This window comes from Esox lucius, chromosome 11 (assembly GCF_011004845.1).
Source record: "Esox lucius isolate fEsoLuc1 chromosome 11, fEsoLuc1.pri, whole genome shotgun sequence".
Taxonomy (NCBI): Eukaryota; Metazoa; Chordata; class Actinopteri; order Esociformes; family Esocidae; genus Esox; species Esox lucius.
In genome coordinates this window covers 36148494-36173378 of record NC_047579.1, presented here as the reverse complement: position 1 = coordinate 36173378, position 24885 = coordinate 36148494, and the positions used below count along the sequence as shown (strand labels likewise).

General features: G+C 44.8%; 1 protein-coding gene across 1 annotated transcript in view; it reads right to left on the bottom strand.

Annotated features, from left to right (window-relative positions):
- LOC105029652 (myosin-11) overlaps positions 1–24343 on the bottom strand; it is a 34003-nt gene extending 9660 nt beyond the window's left edge. Inside the window, exons 1-36 of the mRNA XM_010903133.5 lie at positions 24262–24343; positions 21944–22157; positions 20668–20838; positions 20262–20418; positions 19851–19878; positions 19044–19146; positions 18053–18085; positions 17131–17223; positions 16962–17025; positions 16572–16670; positions 15122–15265; positions 14926–15021; positions 14067–14185; positions 13492–13644; positions 13080–13253; positions 12820–12993; positions 12401–12515; positions 11864–12057; positions 11450–11571; positions 11262–11331; positions 10695–10855; positions 9626–9734; positions 9385–9516; positions 8667–8873; positions 8169–8306; positions 7844–7967; positions 7383–7554; positions 6620–6687; positions 6168–6312; positions 5326–5470; positions 4790–4996; positions 4168–4272; positions 3762–3914; positions 2852–2955; positions 1205–1349; positions 580–792 (exon numbers count right to left, since the gene is read on the bottom strand). Coding sequence (XP_010901435.3) covers positions 580–792; positions 1205–1349; positions 2852–2955; positions 3762–3914; positions 4168–4272; positions 4790–4996; positions 5326–5470; positions 6168–6312; positions 6620–6687; positions 7383–7554; positions 7844–7967; positions 8169–8306; positions 8667–8873; positions 9385–9516; positions 9626–9734; positions 10695–10855; positions 11262–11331; positions 11450–11571; positions 11864–12057; positions 12401–12515; positions 12820–12993; positions 13080–13253; positions 13492–13644; positions 14067–14185; positions 14926–15021; positions 15122–15265; positions 16572–16670; positions 16962–17025; positions 17131–17223; positions 18053–18085; positions 19044–19146; positions 19851–19878; positions 20262–20418; positions 20668–20838; positions 21944–22111 — 4605 coding nt within the window. The 5' untranslated portion in view covers positions 22112–22157; positions 24262–24343. The remainder of the gene's footprint in view (positions 1–579; positions 793–1204; positions 1350–2851; positions 2956–3761; positions 3915–4167; positions 4273–4789; positions 4997–5325; positions 5471–6167; positions 6313–6619; positions 6688–7382; positions 7555–7843; positions 7968–8168; positions 8307–8666; positions 8874–9384; positions 9517–9625; positions 9735–10694; positions 10856–11261; positions 11332–11449; positions 11572–11863; positions 12058–12400; positions 12516–12819; positions 12994–13079; positions 13254–13491; positions 13645–14066; positions 14186–14925; positions 15022–15121; positions 15266–16571; positions 16671–16961; positions 17026–17130; positions 17224–18052; positions 18086–19043; positions 19147–19850; positions 19879–20261; positions 20419–20667; positions 20839–21943; positions 22158–24261) is intronic.
- Between the last annotated feature and the right edge of the window lie 542 nt (positions 24344–24885).

The following is a 24885-nucleotide window of genomic DNA, read 5'->3' as shown; positions in this document are numbered from 1 at the left end:
ATAGTATCTCATCCATCTCATCGGTCTCCCTCATCCACATTATCTCAATACATCATCCATCTCATCGGTCTCCCTCATCCACATTATTTTGATACCTCATCCATCTCCTCTGTCTCCTTCATCCGCAATATCTCTACCTCATCCATCTCCTCTGTCTCCTTCATCCGCAATATCTCTACCTCATCCATCACATCTGTCTCCTTCATCCACATTATCTCTATACCTCATCCATCTCCTCTGTCTCCCTCATCCGCATTATCTCTATACCTCATCCATCTCCTCTGTCTCCCTCATCAGCAATATCTCTAACTCATCCATCTCTGTCTCCCTCATCCTCATTATCTCTATACCTCATCCACCTCACCTGTCTCCACATTATCTCGATACCTAAGGGACACCGAAAACAATATTCAGAAGAAAACTTCATCTCATCCTTTTCCTCACTCTCCAACCAAATCACACTAATGTTTTTCAGACTGAGAGACCAAAACAGGCTGATATAAAGAGAAAGGATATGTAGAGAAAGGACAGAGAGCACAGCAGCAACATTGAGAGAGAGAGACAATTAGATGGACTCACATTCTTCCCGACGTCATCCTTAGAACTGACCAGGTCCTCCATCTCTGCCCTGAGGGCCTTGTTGCTCCTCTCCTGCTCCTCCAGGGAGGCCTGCGCTTCCTCCAAGGCCCTCCCCAGGGACAGGGCCCGTGTCTCCTTTTCTCTCGCCTCTGCCTCTGCACGGTCTCGCTCCTCTGCATACTTACTGGAGATAGAACGCTCCTCGGCAAGCATCTGGAAGGAAAGGATGAGTGGGGAGAGAGGAGGAGAGGGAAGTGGGAGGGAGGGAGGGAGGATGGTGAGTAAAAAACAGGTTTCGCAGGTGGATGAAACACTCAATCTTATTAAGTTAACAAATGTTATGTTACCAGGCTAAAAATGGTTATGTGTTGTGTTTTATATTGAGGCGGTTGTGTTGATTCGGATACTTCCTATAACTGACATGTGAATCTTAAATTAACCTGATGCCAAACAAAGTTGTATTAACTTAAAATAATAATAATCTGATAATTTAAATCTAGTACATTGGTTTAGGTTTAATTTAAATAACTTGAATTGAATTTACTTTCAATTGAATTAAGTTCAATAAATGGAAATTTAATTGAGTTACATGACATAATTAAACTGAGTTGAACTGGATACTAACCTGGTCAAACTTCCTCTGTTTCTTCTCCAAGTTGGAGACCAAGGTTCTCTGGTTGTCCAGGTCCATCAGGACATCCTCAAGCTCCTGCTGAAGTCTTAACCGGCTCTTCTCTAGCTTATCATAGGCACTCGCCTTCTCCTCACAACTACAGTACAACCACACAGACACAAACACAAACACATTTATTAGGGTCACTCTTCCTACCAAAGAGGAGGAAAACATCTGAACACCTTTAATCAACGGCTTTTGGCACCTTCATTAGCAACTTCACCTATAGCCACTAATCAGTCTCTTTTTAGGGATTTTTGGCCACTCCTTACAGATTTCAGCCAACTAGGTTTGAGGGGTGCCTGGCATGTGCTGCCTGCTTCAGATCCTGGCACAGCATTTTGATTAAGGTCAGTAATTGGCCAATCCAAAACACAAATTATCTTTCTCCTGAGTCATTCTTTGGTAGATTTGCTTCCGTGCTTCAGGTTGTTGGAAGACCCATTTTCGGCCCAGCTTTAGCTCCTTGACTAATGACCTGATGTTCTGTTCGAGAATATCCTGGTTTATCTCAGAATTCATGGTTCCCTTCGAACCAGGTCCAGAGGACTGATGGGATGAGGTGGTTGTCTTGATTCTGATGGTAGGCAGTGTTGGGTTTTTGTTGAACATTGTTCTTTTGATTGTGACCAAAAATGTAAATTATTTAGTTTTGTCCAGGTGGTATCTGGTAAGGTTAACATGGGTAGTTTGGTTCTTTTTTGACAGCAGAGGCATCTTCCTAGCAATCCTGCCATGATGCCATTTAAATTCAGTGCTCTTATTGTTGCAGTCCCGGAACTTGAGATGCAGCAAGGAAGGTCTGCAAATCTCTGGATGTTTTTTGGGCCAGTATCTGTTATGTTAATCACTCTCCGTTTGTAAATGATTTTCCTTGAAATGGACTGATGGAGCTCAAATCTTTTTGAGATGGTTGTCTAGCCTTCCCCAGACTGATGGGATCTCATTACCCTCTTCCAAGTGTACTTTGATACCTCCTTTCTTTTCTGCAATGTGTGTTTTGCATTCACCTGTATGGGTAACACCAAACTGACCAGGTTTCTTTTCTCTCTTTCCAAAAGATTTGTTTGGTTCATTTGGTACCTAGTTATTTATCGACCTGATTCTACTTAGCTGCTTGATTTAACCAATGAACTTGGTGTTCACTTATTTTTTGCACATGGACTAAATCGGTTTTTAATTTAGTTTATTTACTACATGCAAAATTTCCTCTGAACCAACATTTGATTGGTGTTTAGTTTGGGGCTGTGTCCATCTCGTCACACTCGTAATCGTGTCTGTTTGTCATGCGTGATACTCGTAAAATTGATATTTTTGTGATTGGAAAACCCGGAAATGTGTTTTAAATGCTTGTAAAAAGTATATAGCTTCCAAAAGTTACAACATAAAATCAAAATGTATTTAAATAGTTTATAATGACATTATATGTTAATCGTATCTTATCAGTATCAGTAATTTTCTCATTTTGCTACAATACTTTTTTTGTCCGAGTACTCAGCACACCTCCAGTTTAGGCTGTTAGTTTCGTTAGGAGACGTGGACTACACCCTTTATCTTTGTATACGTTACACAGATGTATGTGTTTCATGTGTGCCATACTCTGAGATAGCGCCCTCCAGGTCCCTCTGCAGGCGTTTCTTGCCCTCCTCCAGGAGTTCCACTGTCCCCTGTACCTCCTCCAGACGTTTCTTATAGTCAGACAGCTGAATGGATGGAGAATAAGGGTCAAAGGTTAGAGGTTAGTGGGTAAGTGTTAGACTCCGTCATTTTGTCTGTCTGTCTGCATGTCGTCTCAAGGCTTCTCAAGATCTCTTCAGCTATTGTTCTCTGTGTTACAATACAATATTGTACCCCACTGAAAATACATCATAGTTTTACTTACATTCCATTTGTCTGATTCTCTACCCTACATTATGAAACAAGTTACCGCTCTCTGATCTGCATTTTAAAACTGAAGGCCTGTTGATCACCCTCTGACTTGCATGTTGAGACTGGATACCTGTCTCTTCCTCTGACCTGCATGTTGAGACTGGAGACCTGTCTCTTCCTCTGACCTGCATGTTGAGACTGGAGACCTGTCTCTCCCTCTGACCTGCATGTTGAGACTGGATACCTGTCTCTCCCTCTGACCTGCATGTTGAGACTGGAGACCTGTCTCTCCCTCTGACCTGCATGTTGAGACTGGAGACCTGTCTCTCCCTCTGACCTGCATGTTGAGACTGGAGACCTGTCTCTCCCTCTGACCTGCATGTTGAGACTGGAGACCTGTCTCTCCCTCTGACCTGCATGTTGAGACTGGATACCTGTCTCTCCCTCTGACCTGCATGTTGAGACTGGAGACCTGTCTCTCCCTCTGACCTGCATGTTGAGACTGGAGACCTGTCTCTCCTTCTGACCTGCATGTTGAGACTGGAGACCTGTCTCTCCCTCTGACCTGCATGTTGAGACTGGAGACCTGTCTCTCCCTCTGACCTGCATGTTGAGGCTAGAGACTTGTCTCTCTCTCTACCTGCATGTTGAGACTGGAGACCTGTCTCTCCACTCCTCTCTTGGCCTCCGTCTCTTCCTCCAGCTGTTCTAGAAGGTTGTTCCTGTCATCCTCTGTCTGACGAAGACGACCTGACAGGCTGAGCTTCTGACGAGTCTCCTCTGACAACAATTCCTAAAGGGAGAGAGTGATGAGGCAAGAGAGAGTGAAGAGAGAGAAAAGAAGAGAATTCTGAACAGTTTAGAAATACCCAAGACTTCTCAACAATGTGGAAATACCTGAATACCCAAGACTGTACAGTATGGAAGTACCCCAATACCCAGGGATGTCTCAACTGTGAGGAAATACCCCAATACCCAAGACTTCTGAACAGTGTAGAAATACACCAACATCCAAGACTGAAAAGTGTGAATGTCAGAGGTCTCACCTGAGCGTCCTGGAGCTGTGACCCTAGACTGGCCACGTCTTTACTCAGCTTTATGTTCTTCCCCTCCACCTCGTTCAACAGAGCGGTCACACTGTCCAACTCAGACTTGGGGAGAAAGACATGAAGAAAAGGAGGATATGAAAGGAGCAAGAGCAACTACACTGAACAAAATGATAAACGTAACACTTTTGTTTTTGCCAACATTTATCATAATCTGAATTCAAAGATCCAAGACGTTTTCTATGTACACAAAAGGCCTATTTCTCTCAAATATTGTTCACCAATCTGTCTAAATCTGTGTTAGTGAGCACTTCTCCTTAGCTGAGATAATCCATCCACCTCTTTTGATTTCAGCTCATGATAAATGCGGGCAAAAACAAAAGTGTTTGCGTTTATAATTTTGTTCAGTACATATAATAATCATCATCATTGTCATCATACAAACATTCGTAATTGTTTGGAGATTGCCTAGTTTCAAATATGAACATTTTTAAAATAACCAGCAGGAATGTCATCACACACAGGGCACAAGGGTCTCATTAGACTGTATTCCTCCACTGTGGTCACCTTAGAGACCCAGTCATCTCCAACCACTGTTGATCAGTTAACCATGACCACTCACAGTCATCTTGGAGACTCGTTCTCCCAGCTCTCCCCTCTGCCTCTCACTGTCACTGTAGCGCGACTGCAGCTCAGACAGCTGCCCTTCGACTTTCTTTCTCCTGTGCTCCACTTCCTGTTTGGCGTTAGCCATTGAGTGGAGGTCTGCGCTTAGGTCAGATGACTCCTTCTCCAATGCCTGCTTAGCTTTCTCCAGACTAGATCTGACCTGGACAAGAGAAGGAGGAAGGGTGTGTTCATCCACATCTATGTGTATGTGTGGTGACTTGATGTGGAACAATTGGTTCCCACAAGGTCTTTTGGCAGGTATATGGCAGGAATTTGCAATTTTAAGCTAAGGTTAGGTTTAGGTAAACATTTAGAATTGGGAATAGTTAGAACAGGGGTTACTATGTTTTCGGGTTCACTGGGTTGGGTTAGATTCAGCCATTAGGGTTAGTGTGAACATGGATTTGAAAGAACATGGATTTCTGGGTCTGGGTTGTCTCGGGCCCACACATGGGTAGAAAGACAAACGTGTGTGTGTGTGTATGTTACCCTCTTGGCCTGCTCCAGTTGCTCTGTCAGCTCCTCAACAGCTTGCGTGTGTTTCTGTCTCATCTCCTGAACCTGAGCCTCATGGCCACGCCCCTCCTCTTCCATCATCTTCTTTAAAATGGCCACCTCCTGCTCACGTTTTGCCCTGCCCAACACAAGGAGCAGCAAACGTTACACCAATATTAATTTTCTGTTTGTCATTTAGCAGATGCTCTTGCGTAACAACCCAGGCCCAACATAACAAACCGTGCCTAACATAACAACATGGGACTAACATGGTGTAGCAGGCAGAAAAACTCTCTAATAAGGTTGGAACTTCGGCAGAAACCTAGAGAGGTACCAGACTCTGAGTGGTGGCCAGTCCACTGAAGATTTTAAGAGTACAAATTCTGTAAAGCATAAACCAAGTCAGCAGCATGACCAGATGGACAAGGACAGGGACAATCAGTTGGGGTGAGAGGAGTGGCAGCTGACAACCAGGAGGACTTTGGACCGGGACAGCAACTGGAACAGCAACTGGGACAGCAACTGGGACAGCAACTGGGACAGCTACTTGGACAGCTACTGGGACAGCTACTGGGACAGCAACTGGGACAGCAACTGGGACAGCTACTTGGACAGCTACTGGGACAGCTACTGGGACAGCAACTGGGACAGCTACTTGGACAGCTACTTGGACAGCAACTGGGACAGCTACTGGGACAGCTACTGGGACAGCAACTGGGACAGCTACTGGGACAGCTACTGGGACAGCAACTGGGTTAAAGATGCTGTATCCCTGAAAACCAGATGGTTCTGGTTTCAGCCACCCTTTAGTTCAGGGACGGCGCTTCACCACTTACCGTAGCTCCTGCTGTGCTGCGGTGGTATCCAGGGTGTCTTCCAGCTCAGACCTCAGAGCGTTCAGCTCCTCCCCCAGGTCTCTGCGCGCCGCCTCCACCTTCCCCCTGGCTGACCTCTCTGCCTCGAGGTCCTCCTGGAGCTCCCCTGTTGGTTGAGGGTTGTGACACACTGTGATATAATTTTCCCTGTTACAATACATATAATATTACGTTTGACCTGGCCTGTGACTGGACCTTTTGACCTGACCTTTTGACAGGGCCTTTTGACAGGGCCTTTTGACAGGGCCTTTTGACCGGGACTCTTGACCGGGACTCTTGACCGGGTCTCTTGCCCGGGCCTCTTGACAGGGCCTTTTGACCGGGTCTCTTGACCGGGTCTCTTGACAGGGCCTTTTGACCGGGCCTTTTTACAAGGCCTCATTGATCTGGTACCTAGATGAAACTCAGCTCACCTAACAGCCCCTCCAGCTCCCTGACGTGACGCACCGCTGCAGCTCGACCTGCTGACTCCTCCTCCAACCTGACGGAGAGAGGGAGGGAGGAAGCGAGGGAGAAAGGGAGAGAGAGAGGAAGAGAGAGAGGCAGAGAGGAAGAGAGAGAGGAAGAGAGAGAGGAAGAGAGAGAGGCAGAGAGGATGAGAGAGAGGGAGGGAGAGCAGAAGAGAGAGAGGGGGAGTGGAAGAGAGGCATGGATAAATAAACAGAAAAGAAGAGAGAGAGATAAATAGTGAGGGATAGAGAAACAGGTAGCAGAAATAGAGAGGGAAGAGATAAAAAGTGGAAAAAATATATAGGGAGAAAGAGAGAGACAAGGTATCCTTAGACCAGTCAAAATGGTAAATGTGTCAAATAATCTGACGCTTTTCTAATACGTATTATTACTATAATATTACTCCATTCACGGTCGGATCTAGGTTTTGGGGGACCTAAGTATCATGTGAATTGGGGCCCCTTAGATGTCGAGGGCCCAAACCACCGCTTCTGTTGCTTATGCCTAGAACCGGCCCTGACTGCATTAATACTATAGTAATAGTAGTAATATATAGTAATAGTAGTAATATATAATAATTGTATAATTGTACTACACCAAACTATAGCTTCACTGTAGCGACCTTCCATTACAGTAAAAGTACTGCGTTGAAAATTCTGCGATAATCCCATAGTGCTTATTACAGTTCAGACAACAGACCTTCACTGATAACCTGGGATTGATTACCTGGCCTGAGTGGCCTGTAGCTCCTCCTCCTTGGCAGTGAGCTGGGCTCGGAGCTCGGCTATCTGGGCCTGCAATTCTGCCAGCTGGTCCTGGAGGTCTGCCAGCTCCGCCTCCAGCTTCCTCTTGGCCTTCTCTACCTCCTGCCTGCCTTTCTCCTCCTTCTTCATGCGCACTAAAGCAAAAGGAGGAATACTAATCAACAGTCATCAACATTGACCCGTTTCCCAGTTACAGTCATGGGAGTGCATCTCAGAAGAGGAAATGGTTTTGTCGAAAAGCAAATGTCTTCAAAAGTAAAAAAAAAACTGAATGCAAGTTTGCAAACAGGAAACCAGATTATCATTGTTTATTACATGATTAATTTACTGGCTAACAATCCATCAAGGTAAGGTAGTATCACCTTGATGCATTGCCTACATTGATTTATTGATTGATCAAGAGGTCAGGCATTAGTGACTGACCCTCTAGGTCGGAGATCATGGACTCATGTTTGTTCTTCAGCTTTGTCAGGTTTTTAGACTTCTCCTCCTCTTCAGCCAGGTTACAACTGAAGTCAGATATTCTCTCCTCCAACAGCTTACGCTCCTGAATGATGAAGCACAGCAGGGGAAAGGTCAGTACATGGGTTAAAGGTCAACGTGTCATGCGAGAGTGATGAGAGGTGAGGTGTTGCGGTTAAGGACTTCAACTCTCTCAATATGTGAAAAATGTGAGAAGAGAGGGAGATGAATGGAAAGATGAACAATGGATAAACAGATTTTTAGACACCCAGACATACACTCTTACCTTGAGCAGTTTGTTATTCTGGTCCTCCATAATGAGAACATCCTCCTCCAGTTTCTTCATCTTCCCTTCAACAGTCACCTTCTCCAGCTGAAGTTTCTGACGGGCATCCTCTTCCTCAGCTAGGTGGGCCTCCATGTCCTTAAACACAAACAGAAAAGGGGATGAGAAACATCAGGAATAGAAAGGGAGGCAGAAAGAGTTGATGCTCCCAAACAGGATATTTTGATCAAGTTTATATTAATAATATATTATTTAGTCCCTTAAAAGTGATCACGTACAGCAATGACTTGGGTCAATATTACTTTAAACTGGTTTGGGTAATACATGCAGCATACACTGATTGACATGGTCAAACAGTTCTTCATTGTGGGTAATTGCTCTACTGACGTCACCTGTGGTTAACACTGCCTGTCCTTATCCTCCCGTTGCCACAGATTGCCAATTTTAGCACTGTGTGCACTATACCATAATCCAACCGGCCATTTTGGATCTTCCTACCTGTAGTTGCTGCTGCATGTCCTTCCTCTCCTGCTGCAGCTGAGTAGCCCGCTCCTCCTCTTCTTCCAGGCGTGCCTCCATCTCATGGAGCACCTCCTCCAGCTCCTGCTTCTTGGCCTCCAGGCGAACCCTCATCTCCTCTGCCTCAGCGTACATCTCTGTCTCCGCCTGAAGTTTCTGCTCAAGTTTAGCTCGCTCTTCCATCAACTAGAGAGAGAGAGACAAAGTCAGATAATATATTTCCTTTCATATTGTCTCTGATTGCACAGGCACCTCCATTTTGAAGTAGTATATTTTCTTCTTCACAAATCAAATTCATTGACCAATCCTGCCTGAAAACTTCAATTTGATCTGTTTTAGGACATGAAAGAAAAAAGGTCCAAGTTTCAAACCAGAGGCTACATCAGCCTAGTTTAGTGTAGTTTAGCCTAGTTCACTACATCAAAATGGTGGAAGTCTTCATTGGTAATGTCCAAACTTAAGACCACTAGAGACCTCTATAAAGCTGTGAACACGCTCCTCCTCTATTTCTGCACACAGCTCTGTGATGCATGAAATCCGAAGCTTTATGCTTCAACATAAGCCACTGTCTCCACCCGAAGCTTCTGCTGGAGTACCAGGTAGCTGTATTTGTGGGTGTAGGTGTGTGTGTGTGTTTGCCCATTTCAACTATGTTGGGTGTATCTCCATCTCACCTTTTTGACTGGGTCTGTCTCACCTGTGTGTGTTTCTGAGAGATCTCTTTTAGTTCCGCCTGGCTCTTCTGAGCCAGATCTTTGGCTTCCTTTAGCTCCTCCTCCTTCTGACCCATTTCCTCTTCCTGTCGTGTCACTTGGAGGAGTGGCTTCACCTGTGAGACAGATGGATAGAAGGTCCCAAAGTTTCCATGGGGACTGATACACAAATGGAAAAAATCTGATATTTTCCACAAGTGATGCTGTGTGTGTGACTGTATGTACCTTGGTGAAAAGTCTCCACCATTGCCAGTTCTTCAGGACCAGGTAGACAGCACAGTTCCTCTGAATCACCTTCATAGCGGTTAGCTGGGCCTGGCGCTTACTGAACGCCCTGTGGAAACAGCACAGACAACAATGGATGTGTGACTTTGTGTGTGTGTGCCATCATGTGTTTGTAAGTGTGTTTGGCAATGTTACAACATTTGTGTGTGTCGATGTGTTTAGAGGGTCACTTAGCCCAAGTCAAGCCTGGAAGTAACACTGTGAGAAATCTCCTAGAATAGGTCAGAAGTAATCCTGGTACACTGGGTGGAAACTCCTAGCGTGAGCCTAGAAGTAACAAGTAACAATTTTACACTGGGAGGAAGTTCCTAGCGTGGGCCTAGAAGTAACAAGCAACACTGTTACACTGGGAGGAATCTCCTAGCTTGTGCCTGGAAGTAACACTGTTACACAGGAAGGAAGCTTGTAGCGTGGGCCTGGAAGTAACAAATAACAATTTTACACTGGGAGGAAGTTCCTAGCATGGGCCTGGAAGTAAAACGTAAACATTTTACACAGGGAGGAAGTTCCTAGCATGGGCCTGGAAGTAAAACGTAAACATTTTACACAGGGAGGAAGTTCCTAGTGTGGGCCTGGAAGTAACAAGCAACACTGTTACACTGGGAGGAATCTCCTAGCGTGTGTCTGGAAGTAACACTGTTACACAGGAAGGAATCTCCTAGCGTGTGCCTGGAAGAAAGATTGTTACACAGGAAGGAAGTTCCTAGCGTGGGCCTGGAAGTAACAAGCAACACTGTTACACTGGGAGGAATCTCCTAGCGTGTGTCTGGAAGTAACACAGTTACACAGGAAGGAATCTCCTAGCATGTGCCTGGAAGAAAGACTGTTACACAGGAAGGAAGTTCCTAGCGTGGGCCTGGAAGTAACAAATAACACTGTTACACTGGGAGGAATCTCCTAGTGTGGGCCTGGAAGTAACAAATAACACTGTTACACAGGAAGGAAGCTCCTAGTGTGGGCCTGGAAGAAACACTGTTACACGGGGAGGAAGTGTGTGTGTGTCTCTCACTTGCGTGCGAGGAAGCTCCTAGCATGGGCCTGGAATGCGATGATGACCACGGTCAGTTTAATGTCTCTCTCCTCCTCCAGTTGGGCCAACACCCCTGTCCTGAAGAACATCTTGCTCTGACCGATACGAAACAGGTTGGGATCCAGATCGAGATGCTTCATCTAGGAGAGAGATCAGAGCACAAACACACACACAGACAGACACACACACACACGCACAGAGAGAGACAAAGACACACAGAGGGACAGACATTCAGACCCAAACATACATAAACACACACAGTGAAGAAAGAAGTGAGAACACCTTTATGAACACCTTTATGAATAATGTTTTGACACCATTATGCAGTGTGAAATGTTTCTTACATAAATGAAGTAGAAACCTTTGTCATAATTGAGATATGTGGTTTTCCAAAATCCAGGCCTAAATGTACAACTGGTTTTAAGGCTCAGTAATATTACTTTTTAGTAATATGAATGCAAATTTTAAAACAATATAAACTTAGATTTTAAAGTGATATGATATCAGGTGTTTCTGTACATAAATATTTCAGTAATATTCCCTCACCATGAGTTGACAGGCTTGTTTTCCGTCCATAAAACCCTTAGGAATTGCATTGGCTGCCAGGATCTCATAGCTATGAGAGAAAAAAGAGAAGGAGGCAAAGAAGATGAAGGTCAAGAAGGCCAAAGTTATTATGAGGTGTACTAGAGAAAAGACATGTTGTTCTTCAGTGCTGTTAGAATGCTCCTCACCGTTGTCGAAACTCTTGGAACACGATGCGGTTGGGGAAGCCCTGTCTGCAGATCCGGATCCCTTCCAGAACCCCGTTACACCTCAGCTGTTCTAGAACTAGGTTAGCATCCAGTTTCCCTGCCTAAACAGAAGGGGAATCGGGGAGTGTCATTAATGAAATGTGTGTTATAACAAATTCTAACTTGTCTTTGATTCCATGTTTTCCTTAAAATTGCTGTGAACAGATCACAACATACACACAGACACTAGGAGGCTTTGTTTCACATTTTCTTAACAAAATGTGAAATGAAAGAAATATGCCAGCTGATGGATGAAGTGTTTCAGGGATCATTTTATGGAAGAAGTGTTTTGGGTTGGCGGCTGGCGGCTGGTAGTTAGGAATTAGGTGTTTTGGTTCCGGGGTAGTTCCTTACTCTTTTCTCGTGGTTTGGGATGATGCAGCGGATGAAGTTGGGCTGTGTGTTGTTGAGTGTGGTCATCAGTTTGCCCAGGGACTCCTTGTAGAGCTGTCCCACTGTCCTGAACATGCCCTTCTTAGACTTAGTGGCAGCGGGTGCAGAGCTCTCCGACATCTTAGTGATGGTCTCCAACCCCACAACACGATCCACTGGAAACACAATGAATACATATTATTACATCACTATTAAAAATATTGGTTGAGGAAGTGGTGAGGTAAAGGGTGAGGTAGAATTAAGGTAGAGAGTGAGGTCGGGGCGTGTATAAGGAGAGGTAGAGTGAGGTAACAGGTGAGATAGAGGTGGGTATAGAATTAGATAAACGGTGCGGTAGTAGATGAGTGTAGGTGAGGAAGAGGTGGGTAAAAGGTGCGGTAAAAGTGATGTAGAGGTGGGTATAATATGAGATAAAGGGCAGGTAAAGTGGTGAGGTAGTAGGTGAAAAGGAGCGTAAAAGGTGAGGTAAAGGTAAGAGAGCGTGAGGTAGTGTCTCACCATCCTTCCATAGGTCTTGGATGAAGGGATTGGAGGAGTTGTTGAGGAGAGCTGTAACATTGTCATTTAGAGGGTCCATGTTCTTAGTCAGCCAGCTAGCTCCATTGTAGTCTACCTACAATAAGACAATCACAACACATCCTTAACATTAACACAACCAAAATACAGCCACATCATATCCATAACATTACCACAACCAGAATACAACCACATCACATCAATAACATTAACACAACCAGAATACAACATCACATCCATAACATTAACACAACCAGAATACAACCACATCACAGCCATAACATCGCCACAAAACAAAAAAAATGTAACCACAACACATTCATAATATTATCCAAACAGAAACATAAAACCAGCTAGCTCAAATGTCACAATCTCAGTATCCCAGAATCTCCTGCCCTCACCCTGCCGGCGTAGTGCAGAATGGAGAAGGCAGTCTTGTCCTTCAAGGACTTGGGTTTGGAGAACTTGCAATGGGACGCGTGGGTGTTCATCAGTTTCTCTACGAAGGACAAGTCTGTGGCTTTCGGGAACCAGCACTCCTCATCCAACAGAGCCAGAATACCCGGCGGGTTGTTCTACGGGGGAGGGGGAGAGGAGACACTTGTGTGCTTGTCAGGTGTCACCGGTATTCGTGGGCGGGTGCAATGGTGCGTGTTTTTACCGGCCTCTCGATGAGCTCGATGCAGGGCTGCAGGTCCAGGCCGAAGTCGATGAAGGCCCAGTCGATGCCCTCCCTCTTGTACTCCTCCTGTTCCAGGATGAACATGGTGTGGTTGAACAGCTGCTGGAGGCGCTCGTTGGTGTAGTTGATGCACAACTGTTCGAACGAGTTGTCCTGGGGGGGTTAATGCACAAATGGTTAACAGTTACAGCTCACTCCACCATATCACTGTATTTCATGCTGACATACTGATCCAAACTATGTTGATGCCTTCAGCCAATCAAAAATACTCTCAGTTAATCAAGTTTATTTTGTAGCAGTTGCCACAAAGTGCTTATATAGACACCCAGCCTGAAACCCCAAAGAACAAGCAACAAGAGTTAATGCATAGAGGCTAGGAATTTTTTTTTACCTCAAAAATCTCGAATCCAGCTATGTCTAGGATGCCCAGGAAAGACGCCCCTTTGCGCTTAGCTTTATCCAGAGTCTTATTGACCCTGGCAAGAATCCACCTGAACAAGCGCTCATACATGGCCTTGGCCAAGGCCTCAACGGCAAAGTCAGCCTAAGGGGGGACAGGGGGAGGCAGGGGGAGAGAGGGAGATGGAGCGGGGAGAAAAAGAGAGTCAACAGGTTTTTAACTTACTGTACTGTACATGCTTTAAAGTAGAACATAGAATCAAATAGAATAAAGCAGAGCATATAATAAAATAGAGTAGACTAGAGTAAAGTAGAGCATAGAATAAAAAAGAGAAGACTAAAGTAGAGAATAGAACCAAATACAGTAGACTAGCCTAAAGAAGAGCATAGAATCCGAGCAGACTAGAGTTGAGCAGAATGACGTAGAATAGAGTAAACTAGAGTGAAGTAGAGCAGAATGACATAGAATATAGTAGTCTAGGGTAAAGCTGAGCAGAATGACGTAGAATAGAGTAGATTAACAGTAAAGAAGAGCAGAACGGCGTAGTACAGAGTAGACTAGAATACCTGTTCCTTAGTTTGAGCCTTCTGCACCACCTCCCTGCCCACCTTGATGCGGGGGGTCAGGATGGCACGGGTGAAGTCAGTCACATTGATACCCTGCAGGTGGCACACCTTTTGAGCCGCTGGCAGGAGAGTGTGGAGTTAGAGGCAGTGTGGGGGAGGGGCGGCATTACAGAGGGAAGACAGCAATAAAGTTTTGTGTTAGTTTCGTTTTAGGAGTACCACACTACATTGGTGTTGAGACAGTAGGAAGGGAGGATGCAGCCAGAAGAGGACTAATTACCCCTCAGAGCCTGGTTCCTCTCTAGGTTTCTTCCTAAATTCCAGCCCCTCCTAGGGAGTTTTTCTTAGCCATTGTGCTTCAACACTGTTGTTTGCTCCTTGGGGTTTCAGGCTGGGTGTTTTGTAAAAGCACTTTGGGCTTTATAAATGAATTTGATTGATTGACTGTTTGATGCTGGGATTGAAAGCTGTGGTCTGGTGGGGAGCAGCAAATGTGACTTACCACTAGACACCACAGCTCTGCACTCAGCTCTGCACAGTGTATTTTTACCTGAGTGAGGTAATTTCTCACCTGTGTTACGGTTACCTGAATGAGGTAATGACTCACCTGTGTTACTGTTACCTGAGTGAGGTCATTACTCACCTGTGTTACTGTTACCTGAGTGAAGTCATGTCTCATCTGTGTTACTGTTACCTAAGTGAGGTCATGTCTCACGTGTGTTACTGTTACCTGAGTGAGGTCATGTCTCACCTGTGTTACTGTTACCTGAGTGAGGTCATGTCTCACCTGTGTTACTGCTCCCTGAGTGAGGTCATGTCTCACCTGTGTTACTGCTACCTGAGTGAGGTCATGTCTCACCTGTGTTGTCCGGCATGGTTGCCTGCTCATTGTTTCTCTCTTTATTGAAAGTGATGTTCCCTAGCTGGAGGACAGTGGAGACAACCTTCATCATGCCTAGAAGAGAGGAGAGGGGGATGAGAACAAATGGGAGGGAAGAAGAGAAGAGGGGAAATATATTGAAAGATCAAAAGAAAGATAAATAAATATCACATACCCATCCTCTCATCCTCTGAGAAGCCCATGATCTCCATGGCCTCCAGTGTTTCAATGAACATCTCATCGTCTTCCTGCCCCGGCACCTCGACATGACCTGCCACCAGGAACCGGTAGGCCCCAAAATCTTCCAGGAGCAACTCCTCTACACAGGGCCCAGAGCAGCAATGATTTATCCTCAGGCACATAACACAATAATATAACCTGTAAAGTAGTGACAATAATAACAACAACAGGAAGATGTACGCCCCAAAAACTACCACATTTCCTCCTCTATTTAGGAGGAGACAGAGAGGAATGGAGGAGGTTCATAGTTCATGTTGTGATCATATCCTAATATACAGATAAAATTAAGAGACCACTGCACCTTTCTCTTTCCTTTCCAAAAAAGTCGAAAAGGTTTTGGATGAAGGTTTTGGATGACCACTGCAAATTTAATGTTTGGATGACCACTGCAAATTTAATGCTTCTGTTCCTCACACAAAACTTTCCTTTTCAACTTTTTTGGAAAGGAAAGAAAAAGGTGCAGTGGTATCTTAATTTTTTCCAGAGTGGTATATTAATATATGCTCCCACTGAAAACCAGTAGTTTCCAGATCAACTCCATAACTCTCCATAACTATACACTAGTGTACAGTACTCCTTTTAAACTGCTGCTAGTGTACAGTGTTATGTATATTAACATAACACTGTACCAATCAACTCCATATCTCTCCAAATCAACTCCATAACTCTCCAAATCAACTCCATAACTCTCCAAATCAACTCCATAACTCTCCAGATAAACTTCATACCTCTCCAGATAAACTCCATAACTCTCTAGATCATTCCATAACTCTCCAAATCAACTCCATAACTCTCCACAAGCCAATTCTCCAGAGAGGGACCAATCAACTCCATATCTCTCCAAATCAACTCCATAACTCTCCAGATAAATTCAATAACTCTCAAAATCTATTCCATAATTCCAGATAAACTCCATAACTCTCCAGATAAACTCCATAAATCTCCAGATAAATTCCATAACTCTCCAAATCAATTCCATAACCCTCCAGATAAACTCAATAACTCTGCAGATGAACTCCATTACTCTCCAGATAAACTCCATTACTCTCCAGATAAACTCCATTACTCTCCAGATAAACTCCATTACTCTCCAGATAAACTCCATAACTCTCCAGATAAACTCCATTACTCTCCAGATAAACTCCATAACTCTCCAAATCAACTCCATAACTCTCCACAAGCCAATTCTCCAGACAGGGACCAAGAGGTGTTTCTGACACATACTAAAAAGAAAGAATTATCCAGAAGAAACTTACATTTGTCTGTCTTCTCTCGATCCGTCCTTTCTTCCCTCCATCCTTCTCTCTCCTTCTCTCCCTCAATCCTTCCCTCCTTCCTTCCTTCCTTCCTTCCACCCCACCCACCCCTCCCTCCATACACCTCACCTCTGAGCTTGTCCTTAGCGCCGGCCACCATGTAGTAAAATATATGGAAGGCTCTCTCTATCTTTGCCTGGCGGATACAGCGAGACTTCTCCAGCAGATCTGGTGGTTAGGGAAGGGTTAAAGACTAACTCTGTGGCACAGGAGCCCGCAAAGCCAAGCGGTACATCGGTCAGGGGCCAGTTTCCCGGAAACCCATCCTAGACCAAACCCATCCTAGACCAACACTGAAAATAATGTTCCATGGAATCGTTTTATTAAAAGTGTTGTATAATAGGGGATTTGGGGTCACAATTTGTGTCTGAAAAATGTGTGTATAGTTGTATGATTATCAAAGAAAACCTATTAATGTGTAAAGCTGTATAATTATGTAAAGATGTTTCATGAGGATACATGTATCAATGTTGGCTCCAACAATGTATCCTGTCACGTCGAAGTTAAGCTTGATGAACTTGCCCTGTGTGGAGAGCAAATCAACCAATAATCACAAAGAAACTTTATTTCACAATTTAAAAGTAAATAATGTTGTTTCCAGTAGTGGCGCAGCGGTGTCTGCAGTTACAAAGCGTGAAGAGTTGTCATTCTTGATGGTCTTGGCATTTCCAAAGGCCTCCAGGATGGGGTTAGCCTGCAGCAGCTGCTTCTCTAGCTCCCCCTGCAGGGCAGCCGAGGGACAGGGGAGAAAAAAAGAGGACAGGAAAGAGGACAGGAGAAGAAAAAAGAGGATTGGCTCGCCATAGTTACGATTCTACTCCACCTGTTAAACTACCACGGTTCCTCACACCCTCCCTTTTCCCACTCTTTCCCAAATGTCATTGGTGAAGAGGATCTGTGGGGAGGTACATGACAACCTCTCCTTCAATGTGATTTTGAGAAGGAGGTGAAGAAGACGTGACAAACAACTGAGAATCACATCATATCTCTGAAATTGGATACTTCACACCAAATAATCACATCATGATGTACTACGACAGAGCAAAAAAGTGATGTTAAACCGTACAAGAACAATATCTGACAGCATTAACACATGCGAGCGAAGAAAGAGTGTTTGAACACATTACAAAGCAGTGGAACAGCCACATCAAAGCACACAAATGTAATTTAGCGTGTACCGCTCAGTGAGATAAGTGAAAGGATTATTATGCTGTGACTTTGATGTTTCACACAATACTCAAACTTGAATACAGCGCCACTCATTTCTCATGCTATAGGTCAGAGCAGGAGAGGTGAGATTAGCAAAGATCAGATCTAAGTTGTTGCAACTGAATCCGATCTATATGGAATCCTTAAGCATCATGCTTTTCTAGTCAACTCAATTCAGGGTTTTCACTGACATTCGGATTCCAATTCCAATTCTCTTCAATGCTTTTTAATTAGCAAACAACTTGGAATTTAGTTTGTGTTTACTTTTTTGAATTGACCAGAATTAAAATGGGACTGAATCCAATCATATGAGTCCTGACAGGCTAGTCCAGGGTACTCACATACGCCAGAGACCCAGGTTTCTCTGGTTTCTCCTACATAGGAGAGGGGATGATTAAATAGTTAGAATGTATACTAACATATTATGATTATAACTGATAATAGAAGTATTATAACCTTCCATAAGGTATTATAGCTTTTCATAACTTATTTTTTATGATATAATCACATATTTGTGATGGCGTTCTTCTTCCTCCTCTTCTTTTATTCTGCTCTTATCGTTGGTTAATAATACATCTAACATGTTAACCCTTACTCTATGAATGAATGGAGGGTCTGGGAGGGGTCATCAGGGGTTAGGGAAACATAAACCACCAACAGAAGTATAGCAGCACAGAAGAAACACCAAACCACCAACAACCAGACCACAAGTAGCAGCAGCACACTATGAACAGAAGAGACACCAAACCACCACCAATCAGACCACCAGTAGCAGCAGAATAATACAAACAGGAAAGACACCAAACCACCACGAACCAGACCACCGGTAGCAGCAGCACACTACAAACAGGAAAGACACTAAACCACCACCTACCAGACCACCAGTAGCAGCAGCACCCTACATACTGAAGAGACACCAAACCACCATCAACCAGACCACCAGTAGAAGCAGCATAATACAAACAGGAAAGACACCAAGCCATCACCAACCAGACAACCAGCTGGTTCAACCACACAGTCAGGTAAGGTTACCATACCTTGACTAGTATTGTTGAATCCTGTCACGTAGAAAATGTCACATAGAAATGTCTGTTATTGTTTTGAAATGTTAAGTTATCACATGAATAAGTGCAAGAATGTCGATGTCAAACGTAATCTTTACAACTATGGTAGTTTAATGATTCGAATATCCAACGTGGCTAAATATCTGCAGCTAGGTATACATTCTATACTTCAGTGGGACAAAATACATAATATATGGGAGTAAAATAGATATAGCTTTGCAGGAAAAGTACTGGAGTTTTGCAGCTGTCAGTAGGAGGAAACACTCACAGTGCCAGTGTCCTTCTTACTGCCCTTGTGAGAGGAGGCCACCACTGCCAGGTACTGGATCACCTTCTTAGTGTTCTCTGTCTTCCCCGCTCCAGACTCACCTCTGGGTGTGTAGAAAGGACAGGGCACAGGGTATAGTATGGTAAAGCAGAGTGCACGGGTATAGTAAGTATAGAGGGTATGGACTAAAGTGAGTAGAGAGGAGAGGGTGTGGGTATAGAGAGGGGATGGGGTATCGTGGGTAGATAGGGTATAGAGTATAGAAGGTATATGTATACAGGATATGGGGTATAGTGGGTAGAGAGGATATGGGGTATAATAGGTAGATACGGTATGTGTTACATTCAGTAGATAGAGTAAGGGGTATAGGTGATGGGGGGGTGTTGTGGGTCAAGAGAGGGTATTGGGGAGAGTACACGGATAGCTCATGATGAGGATTCTCAGATGCAGATTATGCAGTATTAACCCTAACTGTTCCCTGGACACTTTTCATGGCAGCTCCCTGCACCCCTCCAGCTCAGAGGGGTTGGGTTAAATGAGGAAGCCATATCTTGGATGGAGAAATGTTGTGCAAACGGACATACATCCCCTTTCCTTTCACCACATCTGTTCTCCAGTCTCACCATTTACATGGGCCATGTCCACAATGTAACCCTAACCCTAACCCTGTTTAGTGCCTTTGTTTTGACCAGGGCCCTATGGTAGTGCACTCTGTATTTAGGGAGTAGGGTACCATTTGGGACACGAAGCCAGGGTCAGGTTCATGTGTTGGAAAAAGTAAGCCTGCGCTTGGGGTTTTGAACTCACGTGCAGAGAATGGACTGGTCTTCACGGTCTGTAGACAAAACAAAAGAGGGTGATGGAGAAAGGGAAGAACAGATAGAGAGCGGGAGGAAACGAGGGGCGAGAGAAGGGGAAAAAGAGAGGGAATGAGATAATTCCAGGCCGAGCTGAACCAACACACCAAACATGAACTTCAGGGGGATAAAGGAGTGCTCACTCACACGTGTCAGAATGGCCGGCCAGGGGGCGAGAAACAGCGTCATAACTCTTCCTGAATCTATTTTTGCAAGAGATTAACTTTTTTGCCACTTATTAAAAATAGCCGGATAAAAGAAAGGCTAGTGGAGAAAGGTAACCTTGGTAACCTGCTCTATGTAAGGATATAATGTAACTCGCACACTCACAAACACACACACACAGACACACACCAGTTACCTTGCATCATGTTCCTGTAGGCATTGTCTGTGATAGAGTAGATGTGGGGGGGGACCTCGTGGCGTTTCTTGCCCTTGTACATCTCAATGATCTTCTCAGAATAGATAGGGAGCATCTTGTACGGGTTCACCACCACACAAAACAGACCCGAATAAGTCTGGAGACGACAGGAGGAGAGGGAGCAGAGGAGGAGAGGGAGCAGAGGGAGGAGAGGGAGCAGAGGAGAGGGAGCAGAGGGAGGAAGCAGAGTGCAAAGAGGAAGAGAGGAGGGGAGGAGGGAGGGTTAGGGCTAGGGTCAGGACCATGGAATCCTGGGTCAATCCTGAGTTAGGTATTAGTTTCCCACAAAATTAGAACAACAAAAGTGTGTGTCTCTGTGTGAATCTGTGTGTACATTTGTACTCACGTAAATGAGGCTGGAAAAGTACCTCTCCCTTAGGTTGTGGAGAACTGAGGCCTCGTTCAGGAAGGTGAGAGCGGCCATATCTTCTACCTTACTGAATTTAGGAGGGTTCATCTTCTGGATGTCATCTTTGTTGACAGTCGCCTTCCTGCCGTTAGCCAGCTCCACCAGTACCTGGACAGGGAGAGGATGAGGTGGATATGAAGCAGGAATGAAAGGAGCAGGAACAGGATGAGGTGGACGTGAAGCAGGAAGAAAGAAAGCAAGAAGAGGATGAGGTGGATGTTAAGCAAGAAGGATAGAAGCAGGAAGAGGATGAGGTAGATATTAATCAGGAAGGAAGAAAGCAGGAAGTGGATGTTGTGGATGTTAAGCAAGAAGGACGGGAGCAGAAAGAGGATGAGGTGGATGTATAGCAGGAAGGAAGGAAGCAGGAACAGGATGAGGTGAATGTTAAACAGGAAGGAAGGAAGCAGGAACAGGATGAGGTGAATGTTAAACAGGAAGGAAGGAAGCAGGAAGAGGTGGATGTCTAAAATGCATCCCAAGAATACATTTGTTTATGCTTTAAAAATAGAGGGAATATTAGTTAGAAGCCTTTCTCACCTTGTTGTCTAGTTCCGAATAGAAAATAAACACCAGACATTCACCCCTGAAAGAGTTTGATACCCCTGTATTACAGCTATCTCAAGCTATGGAGCCACAAGCTTATAAGTGCTCACTTCAAGATCAGGTTGGAGAATCTGTAAGAAGCTGTGAATACAGTCTTACTTTGTAAGGGTGTCAATAACTGGGACACAATGCCTGCATTCCAAATGACACTATCAATGAAGTTCCAATGGAATTCATCCATACCATGTCTGATAGCACCCTGGTCAAAAGTAGAGCGTCATGGAACACTCAGTAACTGGTACTCAAACGGCTGTGCTATGCTAATCCCAATGCTCCGTCCATCTCCAGAGATCATGATAGATCAATGAATTCATCTAGACGGAACCGTAAATCTGATAATGTGTACATAAACGATGATGTACGATGATGGATAAATGATGTATGTGCTGTGCATACGTGCAAAGCGATTCTGAAAAAATATTGTGTATCCTGTTCCAATATGTTGTCCAGCACTTGCAGTGCCAGTAAACCAAGCAAAATTCTTTGTATGTGTAGATGTTTTCAGCGATATGAAGTAAATTCCCACCATAGGTAAACCTGGCTGCCAAGAGGATAGCGGTCACGGATCTGTTGCCGATTCTGATTTGTGCACCAAATATCATCGTACCTCATTTCCCTTCTCCTCCTTAATGCTGGCGGCCTCGAAGCCTTCCTTCTCTGAGGGGATCCAAACCATCTTCTTGGCCGACCAATCAGCCTGCGCCATGCCACTGTCCCGGAAGTCCTGGTCCTGCCGCAGGAACTTGCTGTCGTTTGAGGCGGAGTCGGCAGCCATCTTGGGAAGGCGTTTGTCGTCAGTGATTGGGGGGTCGTTCGCTGAGCTGAGGGAGAGGAAGGAGGGAATTGGGAAAAGAGGAGTGAGTGGATGAGAGAAAGAGGGAATGGGGAAAAGAGGAGTGAGTGGATGAGAGAAAGAGGGAATGGGGAAAGAGGAGTGAGTGGATGAGAGAAAGAGGGAATGGGGAAAAGAGGAGTGAGTGGATGAGAGAAAGAGGGAATGGGGAAACAGAGAGGGCAAGAGGGTGAATAGGGAGGGGGAAAAGAGAGAGTGGGGGAGAAACGTGGAGAGGACAAGACAGGGGAGGGGGAAAAGGAGGAGGGAGAAGAGGGTGTGTGGAGAGGAAGAGAGAGGGAGAGGGAGGGTACAATGCATCACTTGAGATGATGGGGAATTAACTAAACAACCACTCAGACCACATCCCTACCAACAACAACTCCACCAACTGTCTGCCAAACCACTGACCAAAAGGACCTGTGATTCATTTTACCTGTCAGCCTCTCTGCCCGTCCCACCGTATCACTTTGTGATTGAAGCCTCACCCTCAAATCTATTATATTGCTCAACAGCAAATTTTTCTTCAACTGCTGCATTGCTAACCAGAGGTAGAAACCTGATGAGAGTTTCACCACAACACTTCACCAACTCAGACTCCCAAATGACACCCAATTCCCAACACAGTTCACTACTTTCAACCCGAAGCAGGGTACTACACAGAGAATAGGGTGCCATTTGGGACGCATTCCATTACCAAACCGTTTCACAGCATCAAGTCCATCTGTTTTTACTCACTGGCTGGTCCTCTCCTCTCCCTGCCGCGGGCCAAAGGACCCACAAGGCATTGCAGCCCTGCTCCGCCTGCCACCAGCGGTAACCATTACACTGTAGAATATGTAAAACAGCACTGCGATAGCGGCGGCTACAAAACCCTGAAGCAGCAGGTGATAAGTCATGCTAGGAGGGTGACGGCGATGATGACCATGTTTGGCCGGTCTGGAGCTTCTCCTCAGGGTCTGAAGGTGCCTGGTGCCGGCTGTGGTGGCACGGTGCAGAGCTCGGGTCTTTGTCCCAAATGGCACCGTTATTACCTACGTAGCGCACTGCTTTCAACCGGGCATGTAGGGAAATAGGGGGCATTTTGGGAACGCAGGCATGCAGGGACTAAACCACTTCCATTCCTTATAAGGACATGGTGTGTGTGTGTGTGTGTGTGTGTGCGTGTGTGTCATGCATCCTCTTGCCGGCTCCAGTCAGGCCTACCGTTTACACCAAAAAGGTGACATGTCAGACATGTCACTGAGTCTCAGGGTTATTAGAGGTGACATGTCAGACAGTCACTGAGTCTCAAGGTTATTAGAGGTGACATGTCAGACAGTCACTGAGTCTCAGGGTTATTAGCATTAGTTTATCAGGTTAAGGTTTCGGATGCAGCCTTGGGATCTAGGTGCCGTGGCGCTGGACAGGCGGGGTCACCGGGGTCAGCGGGGTTGGTGGGCCTGTTCACTCAATGCAGGGGATTAATTCAAATGTAGTCACTGGTACGTTTTTTTATTGTAAATTTGTAATTTGTAATTTAGGAATTATATTTTGGTATTTCTTATTAATCATTTGAGTGCGAATGGAATCCATCCCAATCCTTTCTTATTTTTGCATTACCAAACAATTACCGTATAAAATTGAATTGCACTCAAAAAGTCCAACCCCTAACATGAACAGCTCTGTTGCTTTATTCACCCTGGATATTAGCATGTCTGCCTGTCAAGACAGCTGCAGCCCCAAGGTCTAAGATGGCAAATGTGACTCCATGTTATAACAAACCTAAGACTGACGGCCAGGTAATATTATAACACAACATTTGTCACAGTCCCGGGTGAAAACAAAAACAGCGATGACACATCATCCAAACAGCACAAACTTTAAAATTCAAATAAAAATTGTTCATTCAAACATTGCAAGGCAAGGCATGTAACAAATGCTACCACTTAAAAGTCGTAACCTGTTTCCTCAACCAGAACTCTTAGACACTACAGTCAGTCAATACCTACTTAAGCAATGCTATCGTGCAGTCATCAAAAGCTTTATCTCCATCGACACTGTCCATGCTTATTCGTCATCACATCAATGTGAAAGGAAGCACGTTCACTTACATGATCTTTCTCCAGTGGATGTCACAATCGGAAAGTAACCTATTCTAAAGTTGTCTCGGTATGCAGAGGAACACCTGGCGACTGACCTATCCTTCTTACACTCGTTAAAGCATCCTTACCGAGGTATTTAAACAGGCCCGCGCTGCGGATGGGAGGAGCGAGGAGCGCGCGGGTCCTCCAGGTTTCTCTGGTTACCAACATTTGACGCGCTTTCTGCTGGTCCAATTTTATTGCAATTATTGTCTCAGCCTTTCCGCTGTGTTGAATGCATAAGCATATCGTGATTAGAAATGGGAGATAAATATCTCGGTATAATTTATCTGCATGGTTATAGCTGTGACTAAACCCTGTGGATTTGTGTTTATTAAGTTTGCTTTTATCTGTAGTCAAAAACAGAATGCGCAGAATTCCTAGCAAATTAAAAGTCCGAAATATAGGATATTTTAATATCAAGACAACAACACAATTGCCCGTGCTGTTTAACTCTCTCCACCCCTCCCTCTGTGGTCCTGAATGTGCGTACTGAGAAAAGGATCAAGATATGTGTCTAGCATAACTTTCAATTACTGTCCATGGAAATGCATGAAAATTAACCAGCTCTATGTTCCTCTCCGGCTGCTCAAT